The following is a 25301-nucleotide window of genomic DNA, read 5'->3' on the forward strand; positions in this document are numbered from 1 at the left end:
CTGCCTAACTTTACCTAGAGTAAATTTTAAAATTTGCCTACTTTTACTCTAGAGTCAACCCCGAACTTTTCATCAGTCCCAGGCAATTAAAAAATCAGCTTGCTTCTGGTTACTGACTAAGGAGTAGACTTGGAATTTAGTTTCAATTCTCCTAGCTCCAGTCCTGGTCTCTTCTCTGTATACCACAGCTGCCAACAGAGAGAGACCCCCCCCCACCCCTTGAAAATGAATCTAAGGTTATTCAGGTGTCTCCTCTTCAAATCAGTAAATAGTTATAGAATGTTTCCTATGGAGAGCATGTTGCTGGCAAGGACAGTGCAACATGAAAAATGAGTAACACACTATGCCAGCTTTGGAGGTATTACAGTCCAATAAAGGTAAATCACACACAGCACCTAGTCCCATGAGCCAGACACATATATACACACATACACGTGTGTGCATATACACACATATGTATGTGCACGAATGTGTGTACACATAATATACACATGCACAGGTGTGCGCACACAGATATTGTAAAGATATAGAAAAATGGAACATTTGGAGGAATGATTATGGGTAAGTTATGCGTAGAGAGTTTGCGGATGTGGATCAGAAAAGGATGAAGAGAGTCTTTTGACTAAGAGAGTGACGTGGCTGGGTGAAGACGTGGGATATCTGCGTTGGAAAGTGACCCACCATAAGTTCAAAATTATGAGATAAATTTGAGCTGGACAATCAAACACATGACACCTCCACCTTCTGAAGACCAAAAAATCACGCAGGGAGAGGGGTAGGACAAAAAGTTAGTATAAAGTCCCCTCCTTGTCACTCCAATCATAAATATACAACTTTACTTAAAGGGAGATCTCCAGAAAAACGCTGCTCAGTGCCTACCACTTTAAAAGTCAATTACCTCAGCTGGAAAATACATTTCCAACACTATTCACTTCTAACATTTTATGTACACTGATATCAATATAACCATGCCTTTGTCATCAGGCCAACCATTAACTAGTGATATTAACACACAAAAGTAGAGAAACTGATACCCATATATCTACCCAGATTTATAAATGACTATGAATTATAAAAATTCAAACAACTACCTATGCTGTAAAATACTGCATAATTTAGAGACACTAAACTTTGAAATCTTTGAGAAATTTGTCAGTCCTTAGTACTTGTTTATAATTATGATTAATAATCATAGTAACTTAATTTCCTACATGAAATAAATTAAGCACCCAGACCATTAATAAAAAATGTACTCATCCTAATGGCTATTCAGATTTGTTAAATGCTGAGGTTGTAAGTTTCTCTGATGGTGATAATTTGTTGGTAGAAAAGATTAACTTAAAAGCATCAGCTCTGGAGCTAAAAGAGATAAATGAATACCATGTGTGGTAGAGGGGAACATATGAATGCTGAAAATAAGTTCTCCAGATGGTTCTGCTAAGACCATCTTCCCTACACTTGAGAATCACATGAAAAACTAGAGAAAGCAAGGCTTCAGCAGATTAAGGAAACTAAAACTTAGACCCTCAGTTAAACTTAATAATCAAGCCAAAAAGATTATTTTACCTTTCAGTGATGACAGATAAAGTTGATATTTCTCTCCACCACATTTTATTCTTTGACAAAGTTCAGGCAGCAGTTTTTTCCACCACAAAGTCTATCTTAGGGAAAAATGAATACTTTTTAAGTTTGATGCATTTTATATTCAGATTGCCAACAAGAACAAGAAGGTTGTGCTGGGAAGCGCAGGGCAAAACACATCATCTTGGTTAAGGGCATCAGACTTTGTTAGAACAGTCATCTGCTTAAACTATAACATAGAATTCAGATTTGTAACCAGATGTGTATTGTACATACGTACATGGCTATTTTCAAGAATAAACACAGACATGTCCTGTTATCAACTCTTAGATGGCAAGAAAGAAGGAAGGAACAAAAGAAAAAGTACTAAAGTCAAAAACTCTTCTAATTTCTAAAGACCAGACAGCCCAAAAAGAATTTTCCCAGCATGCATTATATTTCCCAAATTTTCAAGTAGTAGCCTACTTTATCACCAAACAAGAGATTTTTGATGACGATAACATACCAGCACCATACATTTTAATATTCTCTAATAGTACTCAAAATACATAACACGTTAAACATACATGTTCTTCTGACCCATACAGCCCCACAAGGTTGGACTGGCACAATCTGTCCACATTTCGCAGAGAAGGCAACAAGATTATCATCTGATTATCATTGATAAAGCCTAAAAAACATAATCTGAAAAGCATACCCGATTCTCTTCTTTCAGTTCGTGATTAGCATATGGGATGACTGCCTCTGGGCATCTCTCTAATAGCCTGTCTATGCACTGTTCATACTCTTTCAAACGTGTACGACACAGAACATGGACACTGAGGCCGGCAATAGTGTCTTCTGAGAGTGGCTCCAAGAATGGAACGATGGAAGCTATGTCAAATGAAGGACCACATATAAGAGACTATGAACAGAAAAGTGAAATGTTATGGAATGAGGTACCCGAAAAACTAATGCACAACATACAGAATACAGTTTTTTAAAAAAGACTAAACCTCACTTGCCAACAAAAGAAGAATGCAATTTTAGAGCACATGCTATATGGTATTTACTAAGTCTAAGTAGACCGAAGAATTAAATCATCCTGAAACCACCTCTAGTTTAAAGAATAAAAATCTGCTTAATGGAAAGCATTTTTAAAATAGCACGATTTTATTTGCTTTGGCTAGACTGCATATTAACACTCATGGGAATGCTTTAAGCCTCTACCCTAAGAAAATAATCCACATGGTGGTCAAGACTTATGTCCAGTGATGTTCACCTCAAGAATATTTATAATATTGAAAAACTAGAAGAAACCTGAATGTTAAACAAGAAGTAAATGAGTAAATAAATTATGAGTATATTCAAATAATGGAATATTTTATAGTTCTCAAAATTGTTTTCAAAGGCTAGCTAATGACAAAATGCTCATGATAAAATTAGTGAAAAATCTCAGTACAAAATTATATTCAGAGCATGATCAGTTTTGCAAAACCTACATAAGGTCCACGCACATCTAGAAATGCCTTTGGAAGAGCACAAGATTTGACACAGAGACCAGCTTGTTGGCTGGGAGGACAAAGCCCATTTTTTATTTTCTTTTTCACACTTCCCTGTATTTTCCAAGGTTTCTATAATAAGCACTCACTACATATAGAACTAAAAATAAAATTTAACATTTAAGAAAACTAAAGCAATCATTAAGAACCTAATCATCTCTATCAATACCATTCACCACAAGCTGAATGACATCAAGCAAGTATTACTTTAGTTCTCACAACTTGACCAATATTTTACTTTTAAGCATTTAAACTATAAATACTACTTTTGATACTGCCACCAAAATAATCTCTGCTTTCCCGTTCTTCTGGATAAAGATGAGATGGTCATAGCCTGATTTTCTTCTTCCTGTATCCTTTTTGCTACAGCATCTCCTCAGACTCACAGGAGGATATGGAACATGAACTATCCATTTACAGTCAGCGTCATTATTTTATTGCACATATCTACCAAGGAATGGCTTGGAGAATAAGGTTGGTCCTTTTCCTTCCTGAAAGTTTAATAATCACCTTTGTCTGAATAATTTCCTGACAATAAGGTAGCAAATATGAAATAAGGTGATAATCTACCACTCACAGCCTCCCCCCAAATGAAAGAAAACACAGATTATTTCTATATTCAACTCTTGATGTATCAGGATAGTGATGGGGTAGGAAAGAAACAAGGCATGGGTAACCCAAACTGCGGTTAAAATGAAACCAGTCAAAGCTTGGTACAAAATGGACTACCCATGAACTTTTAAGTGGTTGTATCCGTATCACCAAGAAGTTTAAAAATTAGAAACACTGGACAACACATGTCACTGGATAAAAAATGGTCCAAGCATTACTGCTACTATTTACACTCTCATTGTTATCTGCTTCCAAGCAGAGTGCTCCATTTTTTTTTTTTTAATATTGAAAATGAACTCTCCACCCCCAAGACATTCACTATTTATTCCCATTTCTGATCTAGATCCCTCACCCTCAGCTGACTCCGTGGGGCTGGAATCCATAGAATTCTGTCTTCTCCACCTACACAATCACACCTGTGGCTCTAAGAGAGGTGGCTGGCAAGAAGGTGGGGAGGGAACCAGGAAAATTCTGATGAAAGGCAAGGCGTTTACTAGTTACTGCATCATTCTAAAATAGCGGCTTTTGGAAATGTAGATGATTTACAGATTGTTTTAATTTTTGACAACTATACTATTAGAGTGATTGAGGACAAGAGACTGAGATTTACATCAAATCTGCTTGGTGGTGGTGAGCCGGTGGGTAGAGGCGAGTCATACAATTGTGGAAAAGCTTTCTAGGTGATTCTGAAGCTCCTCATTCCTCTAGGGGAGAACAGATGAGATCTTTTTGTTTCTTGATGGTTATTTTTATTCTTAATGACTAGGACTAGTTGACTCAGATAATTTAGAAAGAGTTGTAATTAGGAAAAGGATTTAGAAAAGTTTAGGCTGACTAAACTTTCTATCCTTTAACAGCAAAGATTCCCAGAAAGAAGATACCCTTTTTAAACTTTCAAATGGATTTTAAAAGATCACTGAATTACACTTTTAAAGCAGAGATTATAAACAGGCTTTGAAGCTTTATCAGGTGAGATTTAATACCACTTACTACAATTATAATTTAAAATCTGTAATTAGTATATATGTTGTAGGAGGGCAAGTCCCGTCTGCCTCGTCCAGTGCTGTACATCAATGACAGTTACGGCACATGATCAAAGAATATTTGGGGAATGAACGAGTCTGAGACTAAGCCCTCAGCAGCCTCTGTATTGTAGTACCCTTTTAGGGTACTAGAGCTAGGAACCAAGAATCCTCTCTGGCAATTTTTTTCAAATGTAAGCAACACTATTTCTGAAGACATCGCAGGCTGTCTAGAGGCTAAGACTACACAATGTGGTCTCTTGAGCTTCCTGTCCTGACCTCCATCCCCAATTTGACAATTTTGTTTCTATAAGCAAAAATCACACTGACACCAGTTCCCAGTGTAAACTGGGGTTGCAAACTCAAAAGCCTAATGAGGTCACACAGATGATGAAAATGCACCACGGCAGCTGGGTGTAAGGAACATGGATGCCAGACACTCAGCACGTGGACCGGGAGACATGGAGATGAGACTGGCAGACTGGACGGCGCCAGCACGGTCCAAGGAGGGCAGCCCCCAGGCAGCTCCAACCCGCGGTCTCAGGGACCAGGGTTACCGCTGAATGGAAGTTCTGCTGAATTTTTCAAAACAAACTTGAAACTCAAAATTCTTGATTTGAAATCTCAATTTGGCAGCTACTGTTGAGCTACACTGGGTAGACCAAACAAAACAGATAGGAGGATTATATTCTGTCCTTGGGCCACTGACTACATTAAATAAATCACATACACATCTAGCCTGGTCCGATTCACCAAGTCAAATATGGACTTTATTTCTCATTGCCAGTCAAAACACTGTCAGAGTCAGAATTCTTGCCGGATGGTCTACATTCTCTTGACTGTATTTGTTATTTTTAAAACAAGCCTTTCAGGAGCTTATAAAGCTGGCTACTTTGATTTACTTCCTATAAGACAGAGAGTAGTGCCTGCCTTAGGCTAGAGGACTAGACTATGTGAGTGAACACTAAAATAAAAGTGACTGACATCAGTGAAAACACAGCACATTTGCCATACTTTCAGTTTCCCAAAGTGATTTCAAGTACATCCTGAAAATGAGGCTAGAAGGTCACAGGACTTGGTGAAGCTCACTCATCCACCGGCAGCAACCCCAGCCTTCCCGTCTGCAGTTTCGGGCAGAGACAGGAATTCCCACAAGAGCTCCTGAGGAGGTCTAACAGTAGATTTCGTCCCCAAAATTATATACTCTAGTTAACAGGACACCAGGTGTCTTACCAAATTTAAATCTTATACTATATTGTAATATGCATAGTCATTTTTTTTCAAAGGGGCATTTTTATTTACCTGTAATTTTGAAAGCTCTTCCATACAATTTTTATCAGCTAAGGAATCAGATGATATTAAGACATTAACCCATGGAGAGATTAAGCCATAATGACTGCAACTGTTTATCTAAAATATAAAAGAAACTTATCGTAAGTAAAATACAGCAAAACAAGATTTTCTTCATCTATCCCACAAACAGCAAGCAATCCCTAACCTTCTGCCATGTTGCAAAATTAGGTATACGTTTTCCTCAGAGTGGGAAGAAAGCCTTAGAATATATTCCCCTGGAAAAAGTTTCAGCCTTGCTGCTTCGCACTGAATAAATCTGTACTGGATATCTCCTAATGTTTTACCTTTAAGACGATTTCGAAGAGGCACTTTCTAGCAAAAAGGGTATTATGGCCTTTAAGCTAATTATACTCAAAGAAAGCTAACAGTAATACTGAAAATAATTTTTATTTCTACCACTCTCCTTCGGAGGCAAAATCTCTTCCATTAAGTTCTCAAGACAATTCCCATAAAGACTCCCTTATTCAAGAAAACCCACATTAGCCATGGCATCCATGACGGGTGAAGGGGCAGCTAGGACTGCGGGAGCAGGAAGGGTAAGAACAGAACTGAGAGGGCAGTGGGGACTGCAGAACAGCTCTTGTGTGTGCAGCCGAAGGAAGGGGGAGTCTAGGAAGGAAGTGTCTCTCCCACAGGCCTTCTGCAGCCCCTCTCCCCTCAGGGAGGTCTGCAGCTCCCTCTTCTCTTGTGTTCCACTTCATGGCCCTCTCCTGATGGAGCACAGACGGGCCTGGGGAAAAGCCCCTTCCCCCGCAAAGGGCTGCTGAGGCACCACTGCAAGTGAGTAAGACAGAGCAGTGGGGGGCGCTCTTTAGAATACAGCATTCAAAATGTGGACAACTTCACTCACACACAAGTTTTAAGTGTGTTTTTAACTCCTGCTTTAAAAAAATCTGGTAATAAGAATTATGTTTGATTTTATACCATTAAAAATAAGAAGGGTCATTATCATAATGGGTAATATACATAAAGTTGAATTCACTGCACTATTCCATTATCTTACCAGATCCTCTGATGTTCTCAACGGTACAGTGTCAGGAGGCTGCCTCTTGGATAATCTCCAGATGTACTGTGATGTAAGCTTGAAAAAGAGTTCCTGTAGCACCACATCGGGGAGGCATGCTACCAGCTGAGCTTCCCAGAGGTCTACTAAGAGCTGAGGAATTGTATCTCCATCCTTACCACAAAGCACCTTGACAACAGTGAGACAAGCCACCATATCTCAGATAAATACAGTACTGATCAAGTTACAGCTGGTCTGAGTAGCACTCCATCACGTGGGCCATATAGTCAATAATTTATCATTAGCATCAGCGTCATGGCAAAAGTGAATTTAGACATTGTAATGGGAAACACACTCCAGGTCACATTAACAGAATTTTTCCAGATACATTCTTCTAATCTGTACTTTTGTAAATGGTTCTGTGTCTGTTTTCTCAATAAACAAAGGAAAACTCACTTCTCTTATTCTGTTCCCCACCCCACACCAACTTCACCAGACCATCCAGAACAATTACCTTTTCAAAGCAACACACCTTAAAGAAGGAATCTGCTTCTTCAATTCCAATTTTGTTGTTCTTCTGTAAGCCTAGGACTGAAGCCACTAGCAACCCAGGCTGTGTCTCCTTCAAGTGAACTGCAAACTCAGTTGGAACAATCTGTCCCTTCCTCTGCTGAATCAGGAGCCGAGGTTCCAGGATGAAGCCACATACCAACTTCATCTTCAGAGAGAAAAAGAAATTTAGGAACAGAAATATACATTGCATTCATCTTCCAAACACATGCTAGTGCATTCAAAAGTCATGGTTAAGGACCTACTGTGTAGCACAGGGAACTATACTCAATTTCCTGTAATAACATATAATGGAAAAGAATCTGAAAAAAATATACATGTATGATATGTATGTATTTGTATAACTGATTCGTTTTGCTGTACACCTGAAACTGACATTACAAACCAACTACACTTCAATAAAAAACAAAATTAAAAAAAAGAAAAAAGAATCACAGTTAAGCCATTAATAATTTAATTTCAATTTTTTCCTTAACCATAAGTTCTAAGGACATCATGGATAACAGTCTTTCTAGAAGTTACTATTACTTAATTAAGCATCAAGGTGTCCTATTTTGTAGACACCTTTATATTTAGGTCTATGTAAGTTTTTTCAAAATTATGAAGAGCAAATTCATCTTTCTAGAATACTACTCTTCACAGCAGAGGACATCTCAGAGTTGACTTGCTATCCTCATAACAAAACGTGCCATTGGATAGCAATAAAGCACTCCTGCTCTTCTTGAATAGGCTTGAGACATAATAAGTGCTCAATTAATGTCTCCTCTTAATTTCCTGCCCGAGTGATTAGCGTCTTTGGCTCATGTCCCTGAATGGCCTCTCCTCCATGGGGAAGCTGCCTTTTCTTCAAAACGCCACTCAAATGTCCAGTCCCCCACACAGTCACTTGTGACTTTTCCCAAGTGCTGGCTATTTCTGCAACTACCTGACTCTGGAGGCTCAAGGTTAATATCCTACTCGCTGTACTCAAATACACACCACTGTTCTGTTTCCAGTGGATACACCACACCGTCCCCTCACACCAGTCAGACTGTCGGCTCAGGGAAGGGCCTGCATAGTCTTCGGTACCAAGCACCGTGCTGTGAACATGCCTGACACCAAGCTGAAAGGTCGCTGTATACCCACCACTGCCATTTACCATTCATATTTCTTTTCCATTTGCCAAATCCAAAGCCCAAGCACTATCACTTTGGGTCACTTCCTCTCTAATATTAAGTCTGTTTTCCTCTACAACTAAGAAAAAATGAGCTGCACAGAAGCCAGGAGAAAGCTAAACACCCCAGGACCACTGGGTCCTATTTAAGCCTGCTGTCAATACCAGGGAGGGCACCGTACCTCTGGGTGGCTTTTCATTTCATTTCTGTACATGTCAAGATCTCCCATTTTCAAAGCCATTGCTGCTTTGGTCAATGTCACTAAGATCAGTGAAAACCCAGAAGTATCCAGCTTCCTTAAATAGCTGATGGCAGTTAAAGGATCAATATTCTTCATAGAAGGACTACAGAGAATATGGGGCAGTTGCTTTGGCTCAGCCACGTGAAACATCTGAACCACTTTTGCTGCTAATTCCTTTATGAACACAAATGAGAAACTGAAGGTCAGTCAGCCAATAGAAAGCAACAAAATCAATCAGCAAAAAAAAAAAAAAAAAAAAGATAAAAATCAAGATACAAACATTCCAATTAAGGTAACAGTATAGTATAGTATTATGTCCTGATTTAAAAGGAGAGTTGATGGTGATAAAGTGGGAGATCTGAGATGACTCAAAATGAACTCTTTACTGAGTTATGTTGAAGGAAAAGCAGGGAAAGTGTGTACCAAGTCATGGTCAGCATTTCTAATCTTAACAAGAGTTCTGAAGAAGGAAAAAAGATAACTAGATTAAAGTACACTTAATAGGCCATTATAAAAAATTACAGCTTAGTACAAAATATACTCAATGAGGTAATTTAGAAGAGAAAATTTCATTTCTCCCAATAGCTTAAAACATTTGGTATCACAACACCCAACTTTGCATATTTGCATTCAACTCTTTAAAAATGCATGAGGGGCAAAAAAATACTCCTTAATCATGTCTGAAGGTCTCTAGGCCATGATTTCATAAGGGAAGCTTTGGACACCTGGAGACTGGGGCAACTAGGGTTGTGAAAAGGGCTGTGGATGAGAAGAAGGCGGGCAAGGCCCAGGTTCTGTGTCATTCTCCTGAAGACAGGCCACTGTCACACTGGGCAGGTCACTCAACCACAATGGACCACATCCCCTTGTCTATATGATGAAAAAGTATAAGAAGATACTACAAGTTCTTTTCTAGGCTATAATTCTATGACTGTTATTAATGAAGAAAAGGGCACAATAGTTACCTTGTTTAGAAAAAGAAGAATACCAAAGGAAAATGCTTGGAACTTGATTTGTAAGCAGAATTACATAAAATAAATTGCTAAAACAAAAATTTTAAATATTAGATATAACTAAATAGAAAAAACTGTATTCACCTCACTTAATTCTTCATCCAGGTTTTCATAAAGTGAATGATTAATGTAAAAGATTAATCCCCTCTCATATTTCTGCGATCCATTCTCTACTGTCCAGTCCACGCGGGCCAAAACTTCAGCCATAGACAAACCAGACATCTTGTAGTATGGCAAGGCAAGGTGGGAATGTTGGGTGTCAAGCCTAAAGGGAAGGAAGTAAAGAAACCTCAAATTTGACATTTTTAAGCTTGGATGTCTAACACACTTGATAATAAAACAGATCATGCTTTCCAAAAGACATTAATCTCAAAATACTTTTCCACTGCAATTAGGAGTTGGAACAAGCTCCTGAGTTTTATTTTACAAAATCATTCTAATTAATGTAGTTTCTTTTGGCTGCTCATAATAAAAACAGAAAAACAACTCATAAGGTGATTTTAATATTCATAACATGGCGCTTAAATAATGATGTTTATAAGTAGGAAAAGTCTTTTAATTTATAATGATTCCTATGGGTCAAGTTAAGCCTTTGAAACAATCATATACCAAAAAATTATAAAGATCATTCTCAAGAATAAAAACCACTATTCAACCTAGTGTCCTTTTCTGACATCATAAAAGCATTGACTACTAAGATTAAAATCACAGACTGTCCAAATGGTGCCTCTTCCTTAAAGCTAACAGGCTAATTAGGAATAAGGTTGTCTCAGGGATTTTTAACTGGTCATGCCCCACCCCCACCCAAAGGCCTGAAAAGAAGCTAAATTAACTGGTGGGAGACTCATGAGGCTGAGACTCACTGCTCATCCAGTGAACTCTAAGTCCTTGAAGGCAGGGAACAGGTCACGGTCATCTTTGTATCTTTAAGCTTAGCACACACAGTACCTGGCACACAGAATGTGCTCAACAAATGCTTGTGAAATAAATGAATAAATGAACCACCACCCTTATCAGGTAACTACCAGAGATGGAAAAGTCAGTAAGTACACCTGAAGCTCAGGATGGCTTCTCTAACAAGTTTCCAAGCAGCATCACCAACCTGCTGTAGCAGTCTCCAAGGTGCCCACAGCTTTCCCTAAATGCTTCTAAAAGCTCCGCTTTCTCTCCCGGTTCCATCTGACTGGTATCCATCAGGGCCGCTCTCAGTAACAGGTGAGCCTCGCTGAGAAGGTGGATGCAGCTCTGGGTTTTCGCAGTCCTTGTAGGTATTACTGTAGTCTATCTAACACAAAAAAGGCAAGCAGCTAATGTTGCTGCAGAAAGGCTCCCCAAAGTTTCCGAATTCTTAAGAATACCTATATATTTTGTGAGTGAAGTTAATCCTTAAACAGATTAAATCTTAAAAAAATAAAATATTTATCATTCTGATAAGGCCTAGCTGAAGCGGTTTTCTTTTCCCCACAATGTATGAGCCAGTTTAATACATACATGATTGTAAATATTCTCTTGTTCAACAGCACATTAGAGAAGATACAAGTAACACTGTAATACTAATAAAACTGTTAACTTAGCAATAATTAAATCACAGTTTGATCAGGTGAGTGAACATATCTGAAACAGTTAATTTTGTTTAAAGTTCTGTTTAAATCTTTCTCAAATTCAGACCGAGTATCCTTCCTTTATCTTAGTTTCATCTGGTGAATTTAGGTTCTACTACATCTATTTTTATAACTCACAGTGGGCTTATAAATATTATCACCAGCTAATGTGAGTTGATCAGTATTTTTAGCCTCCAGTAGGCAAATCATCAAGATGAAGCCTAGGACTTTCAGTTAAGCAAGACTAAAAGGACAGGATGAAGCTGATATAATTATCAGCATTAAAACGCAAGGGACAAATCAGGCAAACCTTGACCTGATGACCAAGATTAACATCACCAGGGAGGGGCACATGAATATTATGCACATCCCAGTGTGATACCTCAAAAGAGACACAACGTCACCTACACAATGTTCTGGCCAAGAAAAAGAATACATAAACTGAATCTAATCATGAAAAATAAAATTAAAAAAATAAATTTTTTAAAGGTGGAGGGGGACAAATATTTTTCAAAAAAGTCTATGCATGCTATAAAACAAAGCAGAATCTAAAAAATAAAACTAGTGACTATAACAAAAAAGAAACAGACAGATGCAGAGAACAAACTATTATGTATAAAATAAATAAGCTGCAAGGATATATTGTACAACACAGGAAACACAGACAATATTTTACAATAACTATAAATGGAGTATAGCATTTAAAAATTGTGCATCACTATATTGTATACCTATAACTTACATAATATTGTACATCAACTGTCTCAATTTAAAAAAAGAGAAAAGAAAAAAATTTTTTAAATGAAATAAAGAAAGGCTCTGGATTAAAAGAGGCTAAAGAGACATGACAGTTAAATACACTACCTGATGCTAGACTGGACCCCGGACCAGAGATGGGGAAATGCTGCTAGGCCATTACTGGGTAACTGACAAAACTGAAATATGAACCATGGACTAGATGAAGTATTATGTCAACGTTAAATTCTCTGAAGCATATGACTGCACTGTGGTTCTGTAAGCAAATATCCTAATTCTTGGGAAACATGTACTGAAGTATTTAGAGGCATTAGGCAATTATGCAATTTATCCTTCCAACAGGTCAGGGAAAAAAACGTGTTTGTGTGCGCACATTTGGAAAGTGCAAGAGTGAAAAAAGAGGTGGGGGGAGGGTGTAGCTCAGTGGTAGTGTGTACTTAGCATGCACAAGGTCCTGGGTTCAATCCCGAGTACCTCCATTAAATAAAAAAATTAAATTAAAATTTAAAAAAAAAGAGAGTGAGAGAAGCAAAAGGGGTATAATGTTGACTATGGGTCAATCTGTGTGGGGAATATATAGGTTTTATTTTTACTATTCTGATTTTTGCAATTTTTCTGTAGGTTTGAAATTATTTCAAAATAAAGAGTTTATAAAAATTGTCAGGGTTAAGCAGGCAGTTGTCACTCTGGGAAAAGGAGTAAGGATGCCCATGGGACAATGCTGCAGTGCCCCAGGACCATCTGCTGATACTTCAAAGAAGAGTGAGACGGGGACATATGATCTAAGATTTCTTTCAGCTCCATTTCATGGTTCTCTTTGCTAGAATTCAAAGTAACAGTCAAAGGCTATTTATATTTAGACTGGCTAATCAATTCTCATAGGAGAGTAGGTATGAATAAGGGAGTTTTATTTTAGTGAAGGGAATTTCTCCTGGCTCCTCAAAGGTCAGAAGCTGTGAAAATAAGAAGGTGAAGATACGCACACCTCTGTCAGACAGAGCCTGGAAGCCGGCTGGCTGTGGCATTCTGAATGTACGATCATTAGAATCAATTTCCAGTCATCAATTAGACTCTAAACTTCTACAAATAAGAATTAGAAGTCTGAAAGGAGTACCATTTCTTTGTACAGTTGCACTGGTGAGATCGTATTCACAATATACAAATTCCACCCAGCCTCAGCTACAGGAGGTGCTTTGAGGTTAACACTGGTCCCTTTTCTAGAACTAAAAGCAAAACAGAGCACAGGAATTGTAGGGTAAGACATATTATCAATAAATGGCAATTTTAAATGGTAAGTATCAGTTACCTAAAATATTATAACTATGATATCATTTTCATTTAATATTTTCTTTGATGGCTACACAGTAGATTTTTTACAGAACATCAGTTCACAATACTCTGTAGGCTTATAGCATTTAATATACTATACTGTCATGGACTGATCAATCAATCACTTCCAATACATTCTTTAAGTATTCTTAAATGGGCAGTAAGCTCACAGAACAGGCAAGACTTCTCAGAAGGAAGAGAAACTTGGCTGTGAAAGTCCCTGTGCCCAAGCTCTGTCCAGCATGGGGCCTTCCTGAGTCCAGCATGCCCTATACTACAGATCAAACCAGAAGCCCAACAGAGCAACAAGCAAAAGACTCATGGCTGCTGGCAAAATGCAGAAGACAGAACTCTAAGTCTGCTTAAAGCATCATCTCATCTCTTGCTTTCACTATGTGATGCATTTTCTGTAGTATACAATCTTCTAAAAATGTAGACCTTTGACCAAATGAAGTTTCAAATAAATTAGAATTTTTTTAATCATTTAGAAAAATACAATACTTTTTAAGATGTCAAATGTGCGAGATTACAAGTTGTTTTTCCTCTCGCCAGAGAGCTTTCAGGATCAGTCAGTCTCAGACCACTTAGTGCACACTCTAAATGACCAGTTACCCAAGTCAACCTGGTTATTCCTGTTGGTGGAACAAAGCACAGGCACAAATAATTTGAAAAAGAAGAAACTTATGTTAAAAATTAAAACCGATGTTCGACTTGAAATATACTCTTCCCCTAAAACAGATTTCTTTCCTGATAAAATTTTTCACAGAGGATGTTCATATTAGATTGCATTCCCTACCACTAAATTCACAGTACAGAAAACATCAAACAGAAGTGTAATTAGCATAGCTGGAATTAAGCATTCTATTCCAAACAATATGAAAGCAGAAAACCAAAGAGTCAACCGGAAATTAGCATTACTAAAATGCAATTTTAAGGTAGATTAACACATATCTATACACTATGAAGGTGCTTTAAGGTAAGAAATGCATTCCTAATTTCTTTTGAATTGAAATACCAGAAAATAATTTTTGGATAAAAATGTAACCACTGGAAGATCAAAGAAGAAAAATAATAAAGAGTCTTGTAGTTTGGATTAGAATAAAAGGCTCTGCCTTACTCATTAATTACACAAAAAAACACGTCCTTCAACTTCTTATCTAAAATACCACAGATTTTTATTGAAACTACTTTACAATTCATTTCTTTCTAAAAGTTCAAAGTCAACTATAAAAGACATGATAGAGATCATTAGAACCTTTTCTTACTCTGTAAAAAGAACACCATAGAAAAGCCATCTGATCACTCCAAGTTTTGATTTAGAAGAAGATAAGCTAAGATGTATGCAAAATATACCAGTAAATAATTCATTCCAGAAGCTCTGGCGGGAATGTCTGAGGGGGTGAGGGGATGCTTACAGAAGCCTCTTGGGTGACTCTCTTCTCTCTGGAATGCTTTCAGGGTCTGCCTTGGTCAAAAGTATGACGTGGTTTTTAAAGTGACAGATGGCTTTCAAGCCTATGAAAAGCTGTATTCTTAAAGCACAGACATCCAGACTGACAGGTGGGCAAGCCTAGTGAAAAAACAAACAAACACAAATTAAGCCAAGAAATAAAGTACATGAACTCTGATCTCCAAAAGCTAATGTATTTGATACAATTTCTCCTTTCCCCCCAACCTCCTCCCCCCACTCCCCTGCCAAAAGCAATCCAAATTTCTATTCTCATCAGAGCAAGGAGGTTACCCTATCTAAACATATAACTAACTATTTCATGTGTGTCTGACAAAGCTACTCAGCACTTGCTGACTTGATAAATGCAGACAGCCGGTGCTCCGGAGGCCCCTCACAGCCGTGGGAACTCCCGCACGTGCCCTCCAGAGCAGCTCCAGGAGCCCAGCCGGGCGCTGGTTACCTGCCACCCAGAGGATTCCCCACCAACAGCAGACTGGCTCAGGGTACGTCCAAATGGGGCTTCTAGGCAAAATCAGACACTATAAAAGGATATTCCACTGCATATAAAATGTTTCCTAGTGGATGGGTGTGTACGATAGAAATGCTTGCGTGTTCAGATGGCCCTTATTAGCTCTGTAGGTATGAACACTACCTAGAATGGCTGACAGGCTGGGGTGTGTCAGGTAACCCGGAGGAAACCCTGGACCAGGAGCCAGGCTCCTGTCCTTATCAGGAACCATTCATTCAAGTAGAATGGATAAGAAAGATCATGGAAGAGCTCTTTCTGGGACTCACAAAATGATGTGGCGAGGCCTCCCCACCTCCTCCATTAATGCCTTTTGGATTCTGAGGTCATTTTCATCGTCCCCTTTATACTAAGTGCTTGGGGGAAACACCTGTTTATTTTTTCATTCCTAAGAGAATGGTTAATGTGGCCTTGGGTACGCTGAGGCAGAATCTCAGAGGAAAGGGAAATAAAGACCACATGCCCTTTGAACCTGTCTCTGAGGTTGTGAAATCTTTCTCAGACACCACAGCTCCCAAGCCTGAGTCAGCAAGGGAGTAAAATGACAGCCTGCTCATTCAGGGGCATCTAGGACTTCAGAACGGTGGCGCCTCAGGGAAGGGGGGGCCAGGAGGTGTAACCACCCCTGTCCTCCGCTCTGCTGCCTTCAGGAGGACAGGCCACAAAAGCAGCGTCCCTCACCAGCTCTTGTCTCTCCTCTTGTCTCCCTTCTTCTCTTCCTTCCTTCTGTTTTTATGAGTCTCTGAGAAGACCTGGAATTATGATTTATTTTCAAATGCAGACTGATCCTACCTCAATCTGTTCTGCACCCCTCACTCCACCATCACTACCTTGACAAGCCTATGTCTCCCTGAGGTTTAAAACAAAAAACAAGGCAAGATGGGGTGGAGGGGAAGAAGCGAGAGACAAGGAATCTGCCACCTTTCCATTTTAACTAGGGACGTCATCCTTATTTTTAAAATAATCTCTTGAAAAGGCTATGTGTGTATGTGTGTTAAACACAGACAGAAAGGCACGAGAGGGCTGTGATTCTGGTCTCTTCTCTCAAGCGGCTGAAGGTAAGTGGTGGGCTGTAAGCCTGGTCAGCAGCAGAAAGTTACAGGCAGGCCACAGCAAGAGAGAGAACTCAGATCACGATAAAACGCTATTACATACCACGATTTGGGCAACAGTGATCAGACACAGTGAGCACTAAACAGGGTCTGGCTTGTTAATGTAACCATCATCACTGAACACATGTTTTTCCAGAAAAAGGCATTCCAGCTGCCAGATGGACATAAACTAACTTGTGAAATATAGGCCATCATAATTTGGGGGTTCCCTGAAGCATGTATGTTCATAACAAACATCCACTCAAATAGCCTATGCTTCAGAGGTAAAATTGCACATGATGAACAGGATGCAAATCATCAGTGTATTTCTGAGAAATTCAAGGTCATAACAGAGAATTTCAGCATAAAATTGCCTCAGTCTATTTTTGTGGTCAAGAGCTTTTCAGAAACTAAGCATATTACTTCTCATTAAAAATGAGGGTTACAGATCCAGCAGATCCATTAACACTAGATCAAAACTACGGAAATACAGAAAGTTGTTGAAGTCTTTAAAATGACAAAAGAATTATAGGCGTATCTGACAATAGTGTAAATAAATCATTTTAATACACTCTATTCAATTTTGTGCTCTTGAATAAACTGATTTCTGTACTGTTTTGTTAACAGCTCTATACACTTGCCACCAATATTTCCATTAAAAGAGAATAAAATTGTAGTATACTATAGTTGTGAAGTGCTCTGAAGTTAAACACTATACATTTTCTTCACCAAACTGTAAAACTATGCACTATACCTAAATTGTGGGTGAAATGTTTTCCCAGGAATCTTAAAAACTGTTATCTAAACCATGAATCACAAAATGCTTACTATTTTACATCCAAAGATTCTAACTGAACAAACAAGACTTTAATGATTGCCAAGCTTAGATCCAATGAGGAAATTTGCAAGCATTCACAGGTTCTGTTTCGACTTAAGGCTGCGCTGCCCTAAGCCAGTTCTAACCTTCAGGGTGGTGTCCACATAGGGGTCCTCCTCGCGAGCGGCTGCCGCGCTGCACCGCACCGTGAAACACTGCAGGTTGTTACTGAGGAAGAGGAGAGAGGCCACTGAGCAAAGCGGAGGCCAGTAACCAACGTGCCCATAGCTGGGGGGATTTCACAGGAGAACAGAGCGACGGCGGGGCTGGGGGACGACCCAAGTACTTATCAAATGCTGACAAGTCATACTGCTTAACTAGAAGAGCAGCTCAGACCCCCTTGGAGCAGTTTTTCACATACATAACTGGTCCCCACCTCACCCCTACCAAATCATAATCTCCAGGGGCTGAATCTAGATAAGTATATTCCACAAAGCTTCATGTGTGGCTGTGAGGTACACTCCTAGTTAAGAACCATGAATCTGGGTCAACACCCTCATTTTATAGACAAAACGATTCCCCCAGGATCCCAAAGTACAGACAGGTGACAATCAAAGCCAAGATTAGAACCCAAGTTTCCTGATTATTATTATCTCTATCCCACTCATTTTAGGATGAAATGGAGCCTGGATTATGCTGGCAACACGCTTAGATTACACAAACCCAAATCCAATGGTAGAAGGGGAAATCAGAGACTGTCTGAAGGAATCCTTAGAATTACCTAGTCCAGCAGCTTGCTGTAAAGATTAGGGCCTGCAAGGTACATGACTGGTCCAAATCCTCTCTGCAGAGTGGAGCCAAATTAGACCCCAGGTCTCCTCACTCCTCACCCTCCTCTAGCTTTTTCCACAAGTCCAGGCTGCTTCTGCACAGTAAAACAACCTGGGGACCCCACAGTAAGTGCTCCAATAGACACCTGGAGACTAGTAGATAAGTCAGCACTCCAAGATTGACATTAAAAACCGTCAATGGTTAACTTAGCTACAAAACCTATCTCGTCATGGGTTCCCAGGAATGATTTTTAAAACAAATTAGACAGGGAGAGAAGTAAAAATGAACTCCATTGACATTAAAAAACAAATGAAAGACTAAAGCAAACCTAACAATGATCTTCAAATAGAAAAAAATACTTCTTTAACAAGAGAGGCATTCTGACATTTTCAATGTTGCAAGACCCTGCACAGGACTATCCATCTGTTTATTAGGGCTTCAACTTCAGCCTCAGCCCACGGGGGTCTCTGTCCATGTCCGCATTGTTCTAGGACATGACCTCTGGAGTCATGACAACAGCTGGGATGGTAGCACCATTGCTTACAAATCTAGAGTAGAGAGTTAGGACCCTCAGGAAGTAAAATAAACAGAAGGGACTCTGTGATAGTGGGGACCATAAAAAGCACCTGCAGGGTCCAGAATGACAGGTCAGAGTAGCTATGACCACAAAGATGAATGAATGACCTTTAGGTTCTAGAGATAAAAAGGCTGGGTCCTCTGACTCAGCTCCACCAACAATAATCCAGCTGTTGGCTACTGCTGGAATACTTAGCAGCAGTATAAGCAAAGAATGGAGTAAACTGAAGTGCATTGGCTTGGAAAGACGTCCAGGATCTGCTGCTAAGTGAAGCAGCAAGGTACTGAACAGTGGACATCATATGATCCACTTCTGTGAAAAACAAATCATAGTAGTACATGTATTCTTTAAAAAAAATAGTTGGATGAATATAGACCAATTTGTGACACGATGCACTCTGAGAAGGAAGACTGTGGGATGCTTTCTCATTTTTGAGTATTTATAAGGATAACATTTCTCATGATTTTATATGAACTCTGGAGATTATGATTTGGTAGGGGTGAGGTGGGAACCAGTTATGTACGTGAAAAACTGCTCCAAGGGGGTCTGAGCTACTCTTCTAGTTAGGAAGTTCTTTAAAAAAAAACTCTATTGCCTTTTTTTTTAGGGTCTATAAATACGCCACTCTTTAAGAAAATTTTCAAGACAAATTTATGGATCAAGATATTTCTAAAATATGTATCTATTGGGTAAAATAAAAAATATGTTAAAATGCATTCAACAATATAGAGTTTAAAATAGAGGGGTGGGATTCTTATTAAGAATCTGAATTCATATATAACAACTACTCTTCTAATGTCTAATGCTTCTATAGTTAGGTTAATGATACCAAAGTATCTCTCGGTGCTGATGTTAAGAAAAGCTTCAATAATTTCCTACCTGGAAACAGGCAAAACCCACATATTTTAAGTCCCTTTAAGTCCTCATAATACTATATTTTCAGGACCCTATATCATTCCTGTTATCCCATCAGACGCCAAGTTTTATAATTCTCTTGTTGAAGCCTCTCCCATCCCCGCTTCCTTCTCTCGTCACTGCTACTGCCCTGCCCACTCACTACTCTTACTGAACCATCCCAATAACTTATAATCTATGTTCAAACCATCCTCCATATTGGCCAACATTCGTTTTCCTAAAGCAGGGCTCTCATCACATCACTTTCTTTGGTTAAAACCTTAAACAAATCTTTAGTTTAATTTCCAAAGCCCTGAGCTCTCTCTCAAGCATTATTTGCCACACTTCTCTATGTTGAAACATAGCTCCTTTATATGTAATAAAGAACATCACTATACAACACTTTGGAAATTGAAAAGACTAGTTACCTCCACACTGTTCGGTTAAGAAACACACAATAGCATTTTTCCCTACACCAAAGAGCGGGAAGAGAGGGGAGCACCCCGACTGGGAGTGGGCGTCAGAATCTCCAGGTGGGTCCTGTGCTCTGTGAAGTATACTTCAGCACCTGCTGGAGATTCTGATACTACCACTCAGTTGAAGAAAAAAAATCACTGTCCTATGCAGTTTATACTGGATGCTCCTGCAAACCTGGACATAGCTTTGTTTAGTTTTCCCTCTAGCTGTAATGCCCTTCTCTTCCAATCTGTCAAATTCTAACTAGCTTTCAGGCCTCAGTTCAAACACAAAAAACTTTCCTCTGTGACTCAGCCAGAAGTAATTTCCCTCCTCCCATAGCCTACGCCACTTTCACAAAGTCTTAAGACATTTTTCACAAATCTCCCAGTGTCTGTGGCCCTTGTATGTGTCTCCAGCCCTCTCTTGTGTTGTTGCTTCAGAAAGCAGATGTTGTGCCTTATTCATGGTTGGCTGGCCAGAGGGCTCAATGCAGCGCCTTGCACGTACTTGAAACTCAAAAAACAGGAAATAAAACCACAAGCATCATTTACTGCTGAGATAAAAGGAAATGAGATTAGAGTCCCACTTAGGAACCCAGTTCACATGCCAGCTTACTAGGGTAAGGCAACTCGGAAGACATCGGCTACCAATTAGCCACATGACCTTGACCAATCCCAGCCTCTGGACTCCTTCCCCATCTGCGCTACTCAGAGGGGGGAATCAGTGGTCTTTCTAACCTCTTCACAGTTCTAACCCATCATGAAGTAACTCAATGCATACAGGATATGATAGCAGTGGGAAAAAAAAATTAGGAAATCTAAAAAGAAATCTAAAGAGATGCCCCAACTGGCCTCACTGACTTTCATTAGAATTTCCTATGAAAATTTTCCCTCAGAAGAATCTTATACTTCCTTAGAAAGATTTCCATCCAGTCTAAGAAAATAAAACAAAGGCAAAACCAGAATCTGAATCTCTGACATTGGAAAAGCAGGTATGGGCCATTAAAAAAAAAAAAAGATGCATATCATTAATTTACAGCACTACACACTGATTCACATAATTCTCATTTAAAGATTTAGAAGGTACCTCAAGAATTTACAGAAAAATAAGTGACTCAAAGACTAGCAAGTGACTGGAACATACCTTGTGATGACATGTAAAAACTGTGGTGTGAGCACCGCCTGCTGAGACCTCTCAGGATATTGGTAGACTGACATTAATTCAACAGATTTGACAATCATGTACAGATAGCCCACATGAGGTAATGAGAAGAAACAAAAGAGACTCAGCAACTCTTTTTCCTGAGATGAATTTTTCCTATCGGAAGTAAGAGAACCTGCATGAGAAAAACGTGGAAAAAAAAAAAAAAAAGCCATGAAATCAGTAAATAAAGGGCATCAGTGTTTTGACTTCTATGCAAAAAAAAAGTCTATAAACGGGTAACTGAAGAGCTGCTTAGGGGAAGCTGCTCTTTATAGAAGAATGCCAGTAAGAAATGAAAATGGAGTGATATAAGTAGAACATTTTGAAACTTCTAATACGTTAACAGATGTAAGTAACAATTATCAATGTTTCTTAACATCACAAAAAGAGCCAACGTTCTGAAAGAACTCAACACTACTTGTGTTACCAAAAAAAAACAAAAACATGACCATCATCATCTCATTATCTGATAAAACCTATCTAGATCAGCACTGTCAATAGAAATATGTGAGCCACATACGTAATATAGAGTTTTCTAGTAACCACTTTTTATAAAGTAAAAAGCAGGCAAAATTTAAAAAATATGTTGTATTAATCTAACATATCCAAAATGTTATCATTTCAACCAGCAATAAAAAAAATTAACGAGACTTTTTTTTTTTGCCGTACTAAATCTTTAAGGTCTAGTGTGAATTTTATATTTATAGTATATCTCCATTTAGACTAGTCACATCTCAAAGTGCTCAGCAGCAACTTGTGACAAATGACTACCATCCTGAACAGTGCAGCTTTAGATGACAGGGAAATACAGCAGACACAGGAACATGTTAAATGACACTGCAGGGAGTCAGGCAGCAAAATTCAGACTGTGGCAAATTCCACATTAATAGTCCAGTTTCTTGCTAACTAAATTGCAAAGAAAAGAGAAAGAGAGAGGAAGGCAGATCCTACCTATTAAAAGAGACATAAAAGACACAGGAACCAATTGCAATGTATAAACCTTACTTGGAATCTGATTCAAACAAAACAGATTAGAGAAAAAAACTTGCAGATAATTGGAGAAATCTGAACTGACTGGATATTTGATGATATCAAGACATTTAAAAAAATGTGACATGGTATTCTGGGTTTAAATAAAATAATTATTTTCTTTTAGAAACACATGTTGAAACATTAATGGGTAAAATGGCAATAATAACTCTGGGATTTGCATCAAAATAATCTGGCATGGGGCAGGGGTGGTCATGAGGCAACACTGCTGATGCTGTGTGGTAGGAACATGGGGGACACTGTACTATATTTTCTACGTCTGTGTGTTTGAAATTTTTCGTAAGCAAAGTTTTTTTAATAACATACAGCTCTGACTGATACTCTTCAAGGACACCCACAGAAGAAGGTCCCATTCTGCACTTTCCACAATTGGCCCAAAGCAACTGGTCCAGTTTTTACTGCCTCTTCTTTCCACACACATCTTTGCACTTGTCAGACAGAAGTGCTCGCTCATCGCCAAACACACGTGATGACTTTACACGTTCCAAGTGCTGGACCAAAATCTCCATCTTCTAAAAGTTTTACTCATCCATCAGGGCTCAGCTCACATTGCACTACCTATGCCCTCATTTGTCCCTAATATCCTTAAAACATCCATCAGGCGCCTACTAAGTGTCACTCCTCCAGGTTCTGGGGATACAACAGAGCATGAGACAAAGTAACAGCATTCATTCTAGTGAAGGGGATTAGGACAGAGACTAAACAAACTGCAGTATGTGGAGAGGGAATAGTTTAAACTGAGAAGTCCTCAGTGGTGAGGTGGTATTTGAGCCATGAGTTGAATGACTGAAGGCACCAGTTGTGCAAGATCGGAGGGAGGTACGTTCTTGGCATGAGAAGAGTTAATAACAGGTCTTAGACAAGTGCACTTGGCATATCTGAGGAACAAAGAAAAGCCACATGGATGGAGAATCGTAAGCAAGGCAAGTGGGACAAAATAAGCCCAGAGTCAGGGTCATGCTGGCCATGGAAAAGATTTGGGATTCTGGGTGCTGTGGGAAGCCACTGGATAAAGCATTAACCCTCTAATGTGGTTGTGGGCCCTGTCTGGTCTCCAGCCTCGTTACAACTCCTCTCCCTTGCTTCTCTCGGTTCCTCAAACAAGCTGCCTCCTCGGCATCTTTGCTGCTTCCTCTGCACCAGCCGTATCCCCAGATCAGCCCCCATTCACTCTGCAGATCCTCTTTCTCAGGAAGCCTGCCCCGACCTCTTAGCGAGGTCAGGATCCTTCCTTTCAGGCTCTCAAGGCCAGGGTCTTTTCTCACAGACCACCCCTGTCAGTGTGTAAATATACACTCCTTTTTGGGATTATTCCATTCACGTCTGCCTCCCCCTGAGAGACAGTAAGCGCCATGTGTGCAAGGACTTGGCCTACTTTTGCTCATCATTGGTTCCCTAGTGGTCAGCACAATACCCAACAGAGCAGGTACGTGATACATGTTGACTAAAAGAAAGAAAAAAATAAATGAAGGTTATACACACATTTAATCAGAGTAATATTTATATCTCTCCCTAGGTATCACCTTAAGATGTTAAGAACAAAACTCAATAGTGATTCTTAATCTTGGTGGCCGATCATATTGACCAATTAAGTCAGAACCTCCAGCATGAAGAGACGGGGCATCGGTATTTTTAAAGCATCCAAGTAAGGCCAATGTGCAGCAAGGTTGAAAACCACTGCTCTAAATGGATTTCCATTCAGTACACATTTTCCCACGTTGCTCACAAGATCATCGTAAGAAGCTCTGCCAAAAGCCCAGCTGGAACCCAACCGAACCTCAGCTATAATACAGCTCCAATTCCCCTTTTGGGGCCCAGTGACTATTGCAAAAAGGGAAATGGGTTTTGTCAGTCAGGTCCTCGGCATGGCTTCTCCGAGCAGTCACGACTTCCCTTTCTAGTGCTCAGTTATTCGCTAAGAACCTACCCAAGACCACAGGGAGACTCAGGAGAAGAACCTAACCTACTACTCACATCGGTCTGCCCTCCCAGGCCGGAGCCTTTCACCCCACTGCACTGCAGCACTGTCACACTGACCTGTTTGGTAAATGGGCAGCAGCTGAAGTGAATGCAACTTGATGTCATCGGACAAGACATAGGACGAAATATCAGGAGCAAAACGTCTGTGAGTTTAAAAAGAGAGGGAGGGAGAAATCTAATTTTCATGTACTTATAAGCACATTAATTAATACATATTAAATCCTAGTGAATAAAAAGCTTTCTAATACCTATAAAGCAGGTGCTGAACGTGGAAATATTTTATTTTTTCATCAGCTAATCCTGTCAATTCCAATGTAACAGATACTCCAGACTGTTCACTTTTTTCACCAAGAAGTTCCATGGGCTTCTGGCAGATAACAAAATCATCCGGCTCAAGCTGCAAAGTTTCATCACTGATGCCTTAAAAAATAAAATTGAAGGAAATTATTTAATTAACTCTAAGTACTACTTGAGCACAAATTAGATTTCACATCCTCCCACCAATTAAATAGACATATAGAAATTTTATTTATTTATACACACATACATCTCACATATTTATACACACATACATCTCACATATTTATAAGGCACTATGGTTCTGAAAAGCCTTAGCAGTTACTCATTTATTCCTCACAATCGATAAA

The 25301-nt window shown here is 39.3% G+C and overlaps 2 protein-coding genes across 5 annotated transcripts in view; one reads left to right on the forward strand and one right to left on the reverse strand.

Annotated features, from left to right (window-relative positions):
- LOC102507268 (ceruloplasmin) overlaps positions 1-7567 on the forward strand; it is a 53482-nt gene extending 45915 nt beyond the window's left edge. The window contains exons 19-22 of one of the 4 annotated variants that reach the window (XR_004322480.1): positions 3492-3596; positions 4078-4182; positions 4592-4703; positions 7116-7567. Coding sequence is in view for 2 of the 4 variants with exons in the window: in XM_014561346.2 (XP_014416832.2) it covers positions 3492-3595 (104 nt within the window). In the remaining 2 variants the exon portion in view is untranslated. Of the gene's footprint in view, positions 1-3491; positions 3597-4077; positions 4191-4591; positions 4704-7115 lie in introns of those variants that run through there. The other 3 variants (XR_004322477.1, XM_014561346.2, XM_014561347.2) reach the window with 3 other exon arrangements.
- HPS3 (HPS3 biogenesis of lysosomal organelles complex 2 subunit 1) overlaps positions 1-25301 on the reverse strand; it is a 35858-nt gene that overhangs the window by 2637 nt on the left and 7920 nt on the right. The window contains 15 exon segments of the mRNA XM_006187254.3: positions 1567-1657; positions 2279-2485; positions 6059-6166; positions 7113-7301; positions 7645-7830; positions 9018-9251; positions 10175-10355; positions 11193-11350; positions 11352-11375; positions 13562-13670; positions 15192-15346; positions 17807-17888; positions 21565-21757; positions 24712-24797; positions 24903-25074. Coding sequence (XP_006187316.1) covers positions 1567-1657; positions 2279-2485; positions 6059-6166; positions 7113-7301; positions 7645-7830; positions 9018-9251; positions 10175-10355; positions 11193-11350; positions 11352-11375; positions 13562-13670; positions 15192-15346; positions 17807-17888; positions 21565-21757; positions 24712-24797; positions 24903-25074 — 2175 coding nt within the window.

Source organism: Camelus ferus, chromosome 1, assembly GCF_009834535.1.
Source record: "Camelus ferus isolate YT-003-E chromosome 1, BCGSAC_Cfer_1.0, whole genome shotgun sequence".
NCBI lineage: Eukaryota > Metazoa > Chordata > Mammalia > Artiodactyla > Camelidae > Camelus > Camelus ferus.